We start from the raw sequence: 13500 nt of genomic DNA on the forward strand, positions 1-13500 counted from the left end.
GACTGGTAGCACTGAACACGTTACGTCAAATATTAATGCTATTTGCTAGTCATTCTTTTGTGTTACTGTGTCCTGGCTAACCAAACCGGAGGAACGACGGGCCAGAAACTCCAAGGCCCAAGGTTTGTACCATAGCATTGCAAACATTTCCTCATTTAGTGCTGCCTGAGCCCAACGTATGTTGAAAATATACCCCTATGTATGAAAATAAAGCGTATATAGGGATCTAGACTCGCACTAAGAGCTCTTCCAACTTCGCAGTTTCGCGAATTACGAGGCCATGGACTGCGCCTCTGATAGCTCGGGGGGCCCCAAGCCCGTCCTGCTTAGCATTTCGAGCCGGCGGTTTCCCAGAACCTCAAGGCTAAGAATCTAAGCCGGTTTGAGGCGAGGAAAGAGTCGAAAGAGGCGCCGGCGGGGAGGCGGAGCAGCAGGGCTTTGTTCTGAGAGGTTCCATTGCAGCACACGGCCCCTGCCTGGGGCCCAGTTCCCAAGTGTCGCGCGCTCTAGCCAGCGGCGAGGGCCCCACTGATCTGGGAATCCGGAGCTGACCCAGAATTGCAGCGCTCCCGGGCAATCCCGGCTCCTGCGGGCCCACTAGCTGGAAGAAGGGGATCCAGAAAGTTCCACGAACGTTGAGAACCCAGGCTTGCGCCCATCCCCACAAGGCCCTTCCGCACAACTCCTCCACGCCCGAGCTCCCCCCCCGCGCCGTTGCCCAGGTAACCGCGGGGCGGTGGCAGCTGTGGGAGGGGCGGGACTTCCGGCGGGTGACGCGCCTGGGCTCGGCTACAAAAGGAGACTGCTGCGGCGCGCCGGCCGGAACTTTCCAGAACGCTCGGTGAAAGGCGGAGGAGTGGCGGCTGCCCGAGCTGCGCACAGCAACGCGCTCCTTCCCGCTCCCCCACATCGGCATCGGCCCGCTCACCGGTGAGTTTCAGCCCTCCCGCGTCCCCTCGTCCTAAGTCTGGCGCCACAGGCGGCGCTGGGAAGCTGGATAGAGCCGCGGTTGGGAGGCGGTTGGCTTCGCGTGGTCGGGAGGGTTGTCGGTTCCTGTATCCTCGAGTCCCCTTCTGGAGGGCTGGGGGGGGCGGGGGGGGAACGGGGTGCCCCGGCAACCGTTGCCGGCGCGCGGCGAGTGGGCCCAAGACCTTTCCTGTAGCTTTTTCCACCCCTCCTTGAGGTCTCCAAGGATCTGCCGCCTCCGGCTTTTCCTCTGCCGGCGCTCGCTGGGGGGGTGGGGGGAGGGGGCGACCCTGCGCGCACGCGCGAAAGGACCCTTGGGGCGAGGGGCTGCGGGAGGAGCCGGGCGCAGGCTGCGGCTTTCGTTTCTCTGGTCTCTCCTCCTCCTCTTTGTTGAGTGCTGGGTTTCTCCCACCCCTTCTATCCGGGAAGGGGAAGGGAAGGAAACCGTAACGGTCGGCCCTGAATGCAAGGGAAAACCTAACAACGTGTAGACTGTGCTGGCTTGTGGGGGCGAGAGGGGTTCGGTCAAAACAGAGGAGCTACTCTCTTCTGTGATTGAGAAAGAGACTGAGCGGGGAGGGGAGCTAGTGTTCTTTATCAGTTTCATAAAACACTACCCACCCCCGCCCTGTGCCAAAGTGTTTTTTCTTGGAAATGTATGGTTTATCGGGTTTACCAAAGAGAATAATAGTGGACTGAACCTGTTAATACCCCTTTTCTGTGCTGCCCTCTGTCGCTACTTGGGAAGGGAAACAGAATCCAGACAGTAGTCGCGTTAGTATGGACCCTTCCAGGTGGAAACCAGCGCTACGGGAGGTTTTTGAATTATTCCCTGGTGATGGTTAGGTTATATTTAGTCTATTAGGATTTATGGGTGAGTTACCAGAGGAATTGTTAACTTTCTCTGTGAAACTTAAGGAAAGTGGTGGTCTTACCAGATTTTTCAAAGAACAGATTTCTCTGCCTGAACTCTTGATTTTATTAATTAAAATTATCAGTTGAAAGTCGGTTAAAATTGAGCTTTCTTGTTTTAGGCTGTAGAAAATGGTGAAAGAAACCACTTACTATGATGTTTTGGGGGTTAAACCCAATGCCACCCAAGAAGAATTGAAAAAGGCTTACAGGAAACTGGCCTTGAAGTACCACCCTGATAAGAATCCAAATGAAGGCGAGAAGGCAAGTAGTACACCCAGAATATAGTTGAATTCTTCTTGTCAGGTGTATAGTATTTCAATTACAACGTGAAATTATGTTTAATATAGTAGCTGTCCTTTTTGAGTGAAATTTATCCCCTTTTTCTCAAAACAGTTTAAACAGATTTCTCAAGCTTACGAAGTGCTCTCTGATGCAAAGAAAAGGGAATTATATGACAAAGGAGGAGAACAGGCAATTAAAGAAGGTGGAGCAGGTGGTGGTTTTGGCTCCCCCATGGACATCTTTGATATGTTTTTTGGAGGAGGAGGCAGGATGCAGAGAGAGAGGAGAGGTAAGAATAACCTAGTCTACATGTAGCAAACTAAAGTTAGCCCTTTTAGTCAAAGCAGATTCTTGAGAAATCAACTATTAAATGCTTGTTTACTTGTTAGTATAATGTACACTAATCTATGGCAATAGTTTTTTAAATGAGTTTTGATGAAACTAAAAATAGGTAAGCCAGTCAAGTACTAAAAAGTGTGTCTAAAGTTGTTGGGAGTATACACAGCTTCATGAAGTATAAGAACATAATTTTCAAAACCTTTTTCACAGATTTTATTTGATCCTTAACCTCAGTGGGAAGTGCAGTGGTTTTATCCTGTCGAAAGTAAATTACATATCAGAATTCTAAATTTTTATCAAGGTCATATATAGCCGTGCCATCAGTCTTCACTGGAACACAGGTTCATTGTCTCCAAATGGCCTGCTGTCTGTTTAATCTTTCTTAAGTTTTATTACATCAAAATATGTGCCTTTAACATGTGATTTCTGGACTGTAGAAATACTGCTCATAGGAGTACAGTGTTCTGGTTAGAGTTCATCTTACCCTGTTCCCACTGTGGTTTATACAAACTAATGGGTAGAGCCCATTCTAGAAGGAATGGGCAGGCTATTAAATTTCCTCTTTGAGTGTTTTTGGATTCCGAAAGACTGGAATTGTGTGTGTTTTTAATGCTGCACAGGGTGTTAGTTGCAGCATGCAGGATCTTTTTAGTTGTGGCTTGTAGGATCTAGTTTTGCTGATCAGTGATCAAACCCAGGCCCCCTGCATTGGGAGCACTGAATCTTGGCTTCTGGACTACCAGAGAAGTCTCACAACTAGACATTTTTATTCAGATTTTCTTGAAAGGGGTATGTTTTACTATTTTTTTAAAGAAATTTAAACAATTTCCAATCAAAATCGATTGGCAAACTACTACATGTCTTAAATTGATGAAAGGTCATTTTCTGTAGTATGATATTGAAAAAAATTTGCTTAAATTGCAGAAGTTTTATTCCTTCCCTGTACTCTAAAGTCTATAAAGCACTGAAGTAAGAAGGGCAGCTTTTAGCATGGCAGAACCAATTATGTGGTATTTGATACAGAAACAAAAGGTGGGTCCAGGAGCAGAAGGTTATAGTTAATCGTACTTCACTTTTGATGGGAAACTAAAAAGGTTCATTATACATATTGTGGAGATAGTTCAAGATCTTCTTAAGCAAAAGTATTTCCTGGTGGATAAAGACATTGTGAAAGAATCACTAGCTAGGAACTTATTAACTATCGACAGGTCACTACATTTCTGTAGCCTCTGTTCTTACATAATCTCCGCCTTCCACTTCCCATTTCTAGATGAGATATGCCATTCCTTTGTAGCTCCTGGCAATATAACATTTAGATTTCTTCAAAGAAAAATAAAAATTCAGTTACTTAGTTTGTAATAGCCATATTTACATGCTCAGTAACCATGTGTGACTACTGACTATTGTATTGGCTAGCAGAGGGTATAAAACCTCTCCCTTACTGCAGAAAGTTCTGTTGGAAAGCACTGTGGTGAAGAATGAGAAATCTAGCCTTTAAACAGTCAGCTCAGCAGTAAAGGTGCTGTTCCTACTTCAGGAAGAAGTAGGAATTGATATTCTTTGGAGACTGAATAAATACATCAGCTTCCCTGGCCAAACTTGATTAGTTTTTGGAACTTTTAGTGTGCTAAAGAGATTTTGGATGTTGTAATTGGTCATGTCACTCAATATAATACATGAGTCAAGGAATATACTAGAACAGAAAAACAGTTTGGATTAAACTATTGTGAAATGTGTCTATTCAAGTAACATGAGTTTTTTCAAATGATTTTTGCAGTTAATGTTTTTGGTTGCCATAAATATAGGAGGGCCACAACTACATCCATATGTGTTACTTAATCTCACCTGATTTTCCTTATTTGAAGTTACACCACAGTTAGATTATATGTGAACCTGTAAGGCTCATCTTTCATTTTCCTTTACCGTTTTTACAGTGCATTGAACATAGGATGCAGCTTTCTAAAATTTTACTTATTTTTGGCTGTGCTGGGTCTTGCTGCAAGGGCTGTTTGCAAGCAGTATTTTAAATGAGGAATGTTTTGTTATAGGTAAAAACGTTGTCCATCAACTTACAGTAACTTTAGAAGATTTATATAATGGTGCAACAAGAAAACTAGCTCTGCAAAAGAATGTGATTTGTGACAAATGTGAAGGTATGTCTTAACATTCATGGTTCAAAATGGAACTGAAACCTTTCTGGGTATATAAAACTGGCAGATAACTGTGCTGTGCAAATATGAAAACCACCTGAACCTCTTTCAGAAATAACAGCAAATTATCAGCACTTTTATGTGTGTGTTTTGAATGCAGGGTGGAATTGATGTAATTTGGTGTCTTTCTACTCAACATTGTTCAGAGAAGAGTACTTCCTATCCCCTCTAGAACTTGAGGCATTCCAGTGGCTTCATAATCTTAATACTTAGCAGTGTTCTCTTTTGGGGTAGTCAACTGTGAAATTACTGGCTGTGATGTGAATCTTTTTTTTTTTTTTTTAAATAAATAAAAGTTATTTGTTGAAAATGCAGTGTTTTCTAATGAGAGGGAACTGAAATGTTCTCATTTCACAGTTGAAGTACTCTTAAGAATTGTGCTTTGGGAACATATGTTTAAAATCCAAAATACTGAAATAGTTCATTGAGAAAAATAGCAGTCAAGATGTTTATAATGATAACTGAAGCTGATGTGGCAATATTTTATCAAAAAGCCTGAATTGTAGTTTTTTAAAGCAGCATTCCATCAGACCTTGAAAATATTAATGAAGTGGCATATTCAGGGACTGTCTCACTAGAACATTAATCACTATGTCCAACACTAAATTCAAACATTCTTTTTAAACTGTTTAGGCCGAGGTGGTAAAAAAGGAGCGGTAGAATGCTGTCCCAATTGCCGAGGTACTGGAATGCAAATAAGAATTCATCAGATAGGACCTGGAATGGTTCAACAAATTCAGTCTGTCTGCATGGAGTGCCAGGGCCATGGTGAGCGGATCAGTCCTAAAGATAGATGTAAAAGCTGCAATGGAAGGAAGATAGTTCGAGAAAAGAAAATTCTAGAAGTTCATATTGACAAAGGTGAGTTCTGAGCCACTTTTCTTGATTAATTTCTTTGAATGATTAATTATATTCTACATTTTGTAATTGCTTAAAACTATCATAATTGAGGATAGTTTCTTACGAACTGTTTGGGTAAAGAATGGAGGTGTATTTGATTTACTAATTTGTAAGAACTTAGACTTTCACTTTTCATTTTCATGCATTGGAGAAGGAAATGGCAACCCACTCCATTGTTCTTGCCTGGAGAATTCCAGGGACAGGGGAGCCTCGTGGGCTGCCGTCTGTGGGGTCGCACAGAGTTGGACACGACTGAAGCAACTTAGCAGCAGCAGCAGCAGACTATGAATATTTATAATGATTTCTACAGATTAGGTAAACATACCTGTTTCTGCCTCTTGGATTATAACCTAAAACTTTCTTTAAATACTATTAGGATTTACTTTTTTTATTTTGCCTATTCCTTAATTTTGTCAGTTTATTTTAAAATCCTTTAAAATGTGTTATAGCAGTACATATTCATTGTAGAAAGTTGGAAACGTGTATACAGCCCCAGAGTAAATTGTGCTGTACTTAGTATGAAATAATCAACATGGATGGATCCTTCAGATTTGGCTATTTTTAAATGAAACTATTATTACATGTAATATATACATTAATTTAGGCCCCTGAAATAGTAGTCGCTCATGTGACTCAGTACTCCTTCCTCAATTTTTTTTCTCCTTAACTGGTCCATGTTTGGTAGGGTTTGAATGTCTCCCTATCTGGTAAAATCCCCTTCTTGATACCAACCATATGTGCTCAGGAGGGCATTTAGTACTAAGTGAAACCATTTATGAATGTTACACTTGCCTATACGCCCCCAGCCCCCACCTCATGCCACGCTATATGTGGGATCTGAGTTCCTCCTTTGCACCCCCTGCTGTGAAAGAGCAGAGTCTTAACCACTGAACTGCCAGGAAAGCCCCTGCCGGTAATCTTAACCTTGTTGAAACAACCAGTAAAACTTAGATCTGAGTTTAATTGCTTCACTAGTGTAGCAAGACAGTTACTTTACCTCATGCTGCTGCTAAGTCGCTTCAGTCATGTCCGCTCTGTGTGACCCCACAGACGGCAGCCCGCCAGTCTCCTCTGTCCATGGGATTCTCCAGGCAAGAACACTGGAGTGGGTTGCCATTTCCTTCTCCATTTGCCTCATGAATGACATGTTTATTTTTGTCAGTGTATAATACTGATATTTTAGTGTAAGTCCATCTCTTCGTAGAGGTACATAGTAAAGTATTTGGGTTAATTGTTATGTCTGGATTTTGCTTTGAAGTATATGTAGGAAATGTGGGTGGAAAAGTGTGTAATAGTCATGAACTGGTAATTATGGATCTAGATTGATGTTAAATAGGGATTTGTTCTACTGTTGGCTATTGTATACATTTAATACTTTCCATGATAGAAACTAAAACAAAGTTGCTCTTGTTGGGTGATGTCAGTGATCTTTCATTCAGGAAATCCCAGAGCCATTACTGCAGTGTAAATGATTTACAAACACACGAGTTCTTTGTAAAGGTTAGCTAAGTAAGCTCTTACTGAACTTAACTGAGCCAGAGGGAAGAAATCTCAGTAAATAGGTTGACCTTTATGAAATGTTTGCTTATTGGAAAACCTTTTCTATTCTTGACTCTATTATAGACACTAACCACATGGTCTGAAAGTATCTAAAAAGGATTTTAAAAATTATCCTTTTTTAAAAGATTAAAAATCATTCAATGAAAATAGTATGGATTTAAAAATTTTTTTGTTTCATATTACTTCTAATACAGTAAAGGGAAGAAAGTCTGACTTCTGCTTGTTACGTTTAGTAGACTAAGTGCTTTTTTAAATTAATGAAATTGAAATGGTAAAGCATTTATGGTTATGTTTGCCAGTCACTGGCGCCAGCATAGATGTTTTTCTTTAGTCCTCACAAGAGCTGTGATGGAGAGGTAGGTCTCTTTGGGAAAGCTGATGCTTAGGAAGGTTATGCAACTTGCTTCCCCAGGGTAATCCTGCCTAGTAATAAATAGCAGCTCTGAGATTTGAGGCTTGATTTGTTTGCCTCTAGATTTGTGTTCTCTATTATGATCATTTTCTTCAGTAAGAAGTTGGATTGATCTAAGCATGTGTGCATTTCTGGTAAATTCTCTACAACTTGAGCATCCACAGACTTAGACACAAACATGGATTTGTGTTTCTTAGTAGAGACCCTGACCTTAGTTAGATGTTAAGAGTGTAAAATTAGCCTTTTGTTTTTAGGCATGAAAGATGGCCAGAAGATAACATTCCATGGTGAAGGAGACCAAGAACCAGGACTGGAGCCAGGAGATATTATCATTGTTTTAGATCAGAAGGACCATGCTGTTTTTACTCGGTAAAAATTTATAAAATACTCAAACTGACATCTTGCCTATTTGGGATTATTTTTTTTCCTCTAATTTGAACAAGCTTTTCATTAGATTTAGAACAGTTTTTGGAAATAACCTAGAAAAGTATAACAGAAGAATGAGGCTATGTATGTCTTTTATAAATGATTTTAAATCATTAATGTTTCAAAGAATCAGATTGTTTTTGTGTCTAAATTTACATAAATTGTTGCCTGATCTGGTTTTTGAAGGATATGCTTCAATTAGAAGATGTGTTGTATATAAGCAGGTGGATTAGGGAATGCATCCCATGACAAAATTTAGCTCCCAGCTTTTTTTAATAAATTTTTTTCAAAACTAATTTTGAAATATGTGCCTTTAAAGCTCTTAATCAGTTTCTTCATTTCCTGAGTTTGTGATAAGCTTGGTTGCAACATTTGACTGGAATAGGACTACAGCAGCTGTTGGGAGTGACATCTTAAAAGAACAAGTTTTGAATTAATAGTGTCTCAACAGTAATGGGAAATGCTGTCAAGCTCAGAATTTGGATGCTGTCATTTGAGGTGAATCCTCAGTGTTTCTGGAGAGTGATCTGTGTGATGAAAAGATATTACTAATATGAATTGGAAAAGAAAGCAAGCAGGAGGAGGAGGAGGAAGTGTACTGGTATAAAAGGTTGAGTTCACAATGTGCCAGGCACTATATTAATTCATGTACATCAGTAAAGATCTTACTGTTCCTTTGAAATTGGCCATGTCCCCTTTTCATAGACCCTGACTTATCCAGGACCCAGTCTGAGATGTGTTTTACTGCCCAGAATGTGTAGAGGGATTCTGAAGCTTGTCCAGGAAACTCTGCTGGCAGGTTCCATGTATTTGCTGTTCCCTGTTCTCAGCTCATTTTAAAAATGAGAAAGAAAGGGCATCTTTTGAAATATACCATTTGTTTCTAAGAACAGAATTGCCTACTTTGGTACTTGGAATCATTGGTGGTTTGAAAGCCCTAAGCATATGCTATATTTCCATTGTACAGACGAGGAGAAGACCTTTTCATGTGTATGGACATACAGCTGGTTGAGGCGTTGTGTGGCTTCCAGAAGCCAATATCTACTCTTGACAACCGAACCATAGTCATCACTTCTCATCCAGGTATGGTAACTAGATAAGTGTTTCTTTCTATTCTGGTGTTCATTGCTAGTAGCTAGTATGGGCATAGAGGAAAGTGGCAATTCAGTATTGATCAGAACATAACCATCCTTGAGCTGAGATTGTGCATTCTTGACTCTTGTGAGCCCCTAGAAAATCTATAAATCAAATTTATAGAAACCAGGATTGTTTTCACATTACTGTATTCCTATCAGTGAGCTAGGATGTTCCTCTCTTTATTTTCCCTGCCTCATAAAAATGTGATCGTATTTAAGGAGTTTGGCTTTAATGTTTTTAGGTCAGATTGTCAAGCATGGAGATATCAAGTGTGTGCTAAATGAAGGCATGCCAATTTATCGTAGGCCATACGAAAAGGGTCGCCTAATCATTGAATTTAAGGTAAGCTTAGAAAGTACTTCAGAAATATTTGAGAATGATTAGCTTATTAAAATTTTATAAGTTTCTGAATTGCCAGAAGTGCCAATTTTATATTCTCCCTTGTCTAGATCTAATATTACTCCTGTCACGTTGAACATTCTTTGTATCAAGTTGGTTGGTTTGCATCACTGTGGTAGGGAAGGGGATGCATGGCAAGTGGGTATTTTACTAATGAAAGGCTATTACTAGTATCTTTTAAGTACAACAGAAGCATGTTAGCTAGTGTGGATTTCTGACAAAATATTGTAGTGCTCTGGTTCTTAAAGCAATCCAACCATTTCCCTTACCTTAAATTGAGTCACCTCAGACCCACAAACTTTAACATTTTAAAAATTGCTTTCTGATCAATAGCTTTCTTTAAATATCCATTAAAAAGGGTTCAAATGTGTTTTAGGCTGGGTTCTGCAGAAATGTATTTGCTGAATAGAAGTGATGGTTACAGTGCAGTTACTATTTAGTAGGATTTTTTTTAAAGACTTTCCCTTGAATTCTGGTTCAGAATACTAGATGATACATGTCATCTTAGACCATTTGTTCTAACTAACCTGGGATTGGCTGACTTACCAAATAATTCTGTGGTTACAGGTTACAAGTGTGTTTTCTGGGGAAAAAGGGTGAATGGTAATTTGTCTAAGGAGGGATAAATAAATCTTTTAAACTTTCATTTAAATGGTAAAAATCTCATTTTATAGGTAAACTTTCCTGAGAATGGCTTTCTCTCTCCTGATAAACTCTCTTTGCTGGAAAAACTTCTGCCTGAGAGGAAGGAAGTAGAAGAGACTGATGAAATGGACCAGGTAGAATTAGTGGACTTTGATCCAAATCAGGAAAGACGGCGCCATTACAATGGAGAAGCATATGAGGATGATGAACATCATCCTCGGGGTGGTGTACAGTGTCAGACCTCTTAGTAGGGCCTGTGAATAACACTCACTGCTGGTGTTTTATTTGCAGTAGTGATTGAGTGAAGGACTATAATCATATGCTCACTACTTGCTTTTGTTTTAATATTCAACTATAGTAGTGTTTAAAAGTTAAATGAAGAATAAACTCAAATATAAAAGCTCTGACTTTGCCCTGTATGTATGATGACTTCAGTGTGCAAGATAAGTTTAGTACTTGTAAAAATGACTTTAAAAAATGTCCCCTAGCTTTTGTTAGGCCATACTTTGTAATTGATTTCAGCTATGTACATGGAATAGCTTAGTTTGAAATGCCAGGTATATGTATTGACTTCAGTGTATGACCCTTAATTGTTAAGCTATGAAATTAAAACTGTGTTTAACTGGCAATCAGACAAAGAAATTAATGTAGAGAAGTGTTGGTCTGTATGTAGTAAGTGGGATTCATTGTGATACTTCTGCATTTATTCTATTGCCTCAACTGTTACTTGAAGATGGCATGCTGTATAATTTAATTTAGCCTGTGGTATCACTGATAGAAATGATACCTTTGTAAAGAAGGGGTTTATCATAATATGCTGCTTCTTGAGGGCTTGCACTTGTAGAATTGCATTCCCTTCTTTTGCTGTGCCATCTTTTATTAATATATATAGCTATTGGTCCTGGTTACTTTTTTTGCCCCCCGCCCCCCAACCGTTGGACCACAGTAAGCCTTAGAGTAGTGACTTCTGGAGCAGGGAAACTTAGAGATTAGAGTGATGAGACCTTTACATGGAGAAGCAATTTGCATGTATGATAGAGCAAGGTGTTTTTGTAGGTATGTTCCAGGCTTACTTTAAACCATTTAACTTATGCTCCAGAGTAACTGTAATTTAATGTTGGTAGTATAGCAAACTATGATGAATAGCTTTAATTGTATGTTTAAAGTCATATGTTCACAAGCTTAAATCTGGTATCAGAATTTAAGCAATTCTTGAAATGTATGAATGTCTCTTTAATATACTGATTACAAAGCATGTCCAGTGTGTCACCACAGGTTTTTTTTTTCCCAGGTTAAAGCATTGGCTTTTCACTAGTTAAGAATACTAGTTTAACTAAAGTGAGTAACACCAGAAAAGTACTAATTAACCATAGTTCCGACATTTAATACTAAAGAGGGGTGCGGAGTGAAAGTGGAGGGATGAGTAATGAGCAACAAATGGGAAGGAGGGCTTAAGAATTTTTGCACACTGAAGTGGAATGTGGGTTTTTGCTTGTTCTACTGATTCTGTCTCTCTCGTAATCAGGAGCCTTAAACAGTTCTAACATGGACATGTACTCCACAACCTAACTTCCCCTTACAACACGAGTTAAAAAGAGGAGACTGAAACTTGGGGTGAGGTGCATATTCCCCAAACATTCAGGTTTCTTCTCATACTGACAGTCTTAATTGATAGCTTCTCCCTATCCTATCATCATTCTTGCATTATCTCTTTTTAATCTGGCCAGGCAAGTGTTCAGAAAGGAAAATATTGGTCTAAAAAAGTCTACAATAAACCTGCCTTATAAATACATTGTAAAAATTACAAAAATCCTTACATGAGGCTTTAATATTTATTAGTCACGAGGGAAATAAAATGAGAATTCGGTGAGATATACCACTTTGTAGCTAGTAATCCAAAATGGAAACAAGTGAGAATATGAAGAAATGAGAAGCCTGTACCTTGTTGGTGCTTCAGCATCAGTCCTGAACATTCTGTTAGAGGTACTGATACTGAAGCTCCAGTACTTGGGCCACCTGATGCAAAGAACCGACTCACTGGAAAAGACCCTTATGCTGGTGTTTTAACAGGTGAATGAACAAAATGTGTCATACATGCATTTGTAACAGAAAGGCCTTACATTTATATGAACTACCTAGGCAAATTCATGGCACACAGATTACCAAGGGCTGGGAGGAGTGGAAACTTGGTTTGAAAACAATGGTTGCACAGTAGTTAATAAGGTTAGTGCTACTGAGTTATATATACTCAAAAACGGTTAAGTAAGCTTTTACTTTTGTTTGACCACAGTAAAAAATCTTTAGACATCACTAGAAGAAACTAGTAGTAACCTAGAGAGGCAGAAACTGACAGGTTTGTAGTCTGTAAAAACAAAACACACCAAAAGTTAAGTTCTTTTTTGGCCAAGGTCAACTAAGAAATAGTGCATTCACAGAAGTGTAGCTCCCTGGCCCTAGCCCTAATGCCTCCTTAACGATGCTCCCCGTCCATTCATACTTGCAGGGAATAAAAAACTAATTTTATGTCCCATGAGGGTCTTAGTAAATGGAACGTGGTGACAAATCTTGTGAAATTAGCATCAGATTTTTTTGTGTGTATAATACTGGCTCCCACCCTTGGCCAAAACATCATGTGTCTCAGGTGTTTTGGTGTAGTTGAGCTGTGTGTAGCCTCAGCAACCAGGATGGTCATATATACAGCCAAGGCCATACACCACCACCATGGGGATATAGTTATATTAAATCACCAGAACAGTAATACCATTGTTAGAATTGCTGTGTGGAGGGTCAAAGAATGGCAGCCCTTCTATACCAAGTCTGTTCCAGACTAAGGGAGCTTCCTGTCTTTGACATACTGCTGGTTTCCTGTTTTGAAATGTGGGAATAGGAAGCATAGGTTCTAAAGGCACAGTGAGTAAAAAATGCTTGAGCAAAGCAATAATAACAGTACCACTTCACTTGACTATCTCAGCCAGCTTCAAAGACCAACAGAACAAGGATAGAAATACCTTGAAGATGATGAAAAGGACCCCTGGTCTACTTACTGGTTCTCAAGTTTGTGCGTGCTTGTTAAACCCCACTGCTGTACTTGGATCTCTTTCTACTCCTCTCACCGCCTGTGTTCAGTTTAGATAAGCCTTAACCAAATGTGGAGAAACACCCATGGACTCTTTGCCTCTATCCAAACCATAAGATGGAAGAAAATGACACTTGTGTGAGCCCTAGGAGGAAGTATAAAACCACTGGCAACCTGTTTCTTCACTTGTATCATGGGACTCAATAGGCTGGAGCTCATAAAGCAGTTCTGAG

At 39.9% G+C, this 13500-nt stretch overlaps 1 protein-coding gene across 1 annotated transcript; it reads left to right on the plus strand.

Annotated features, from left to right (window-relative positions):
* The first annotated feature begins 784 nt into the window (after positions 1-784).
* Positions 785-11446, plus strand: DNAJA1 (DnaJ heat shock protein family (Hsp40) member A1). Its single transcript, XM_055578803.1, has 9 exons — positions 785-930; positions 2001-2142; positions 2275-2452; positions 4551-4655; positions 5346-5573; positions 7839-7953; positions 8978-9093; positions 9389-9489; positions 10221-11446. Exons 2-9 carry the CDS (start codon positions 2011-2013, stop codon positions 10437-10439), a joined length of 1194 nt encoding a protein of 397 aa, XP_055434778.1. The 5' UTR covers positions 785-930; positions 2001-2010; the 3' UTR covers positions 10440-11446.
* The last annotated feature ends 2054 nt before the right edge of the window (positions 11447-13500 follow it).

Source organism: Bubalus kerabau, chromosome 4 (genome assembly GCF_029407905.1).
Source record: "Bubalus kerabau isolate K-KA32 ecotype Philippines breed swamp buffalo chromosome 4, PCC_UOA_SB_1v2, whole genome shotgun sequence".
In the NCBI taxonomy this organism is placed as follows: Eukaryota; Metazoa; Chordata; class Mammalia; order Artiodactyla; family Bovidae; genus Bubalus; species Bubalus kerabau.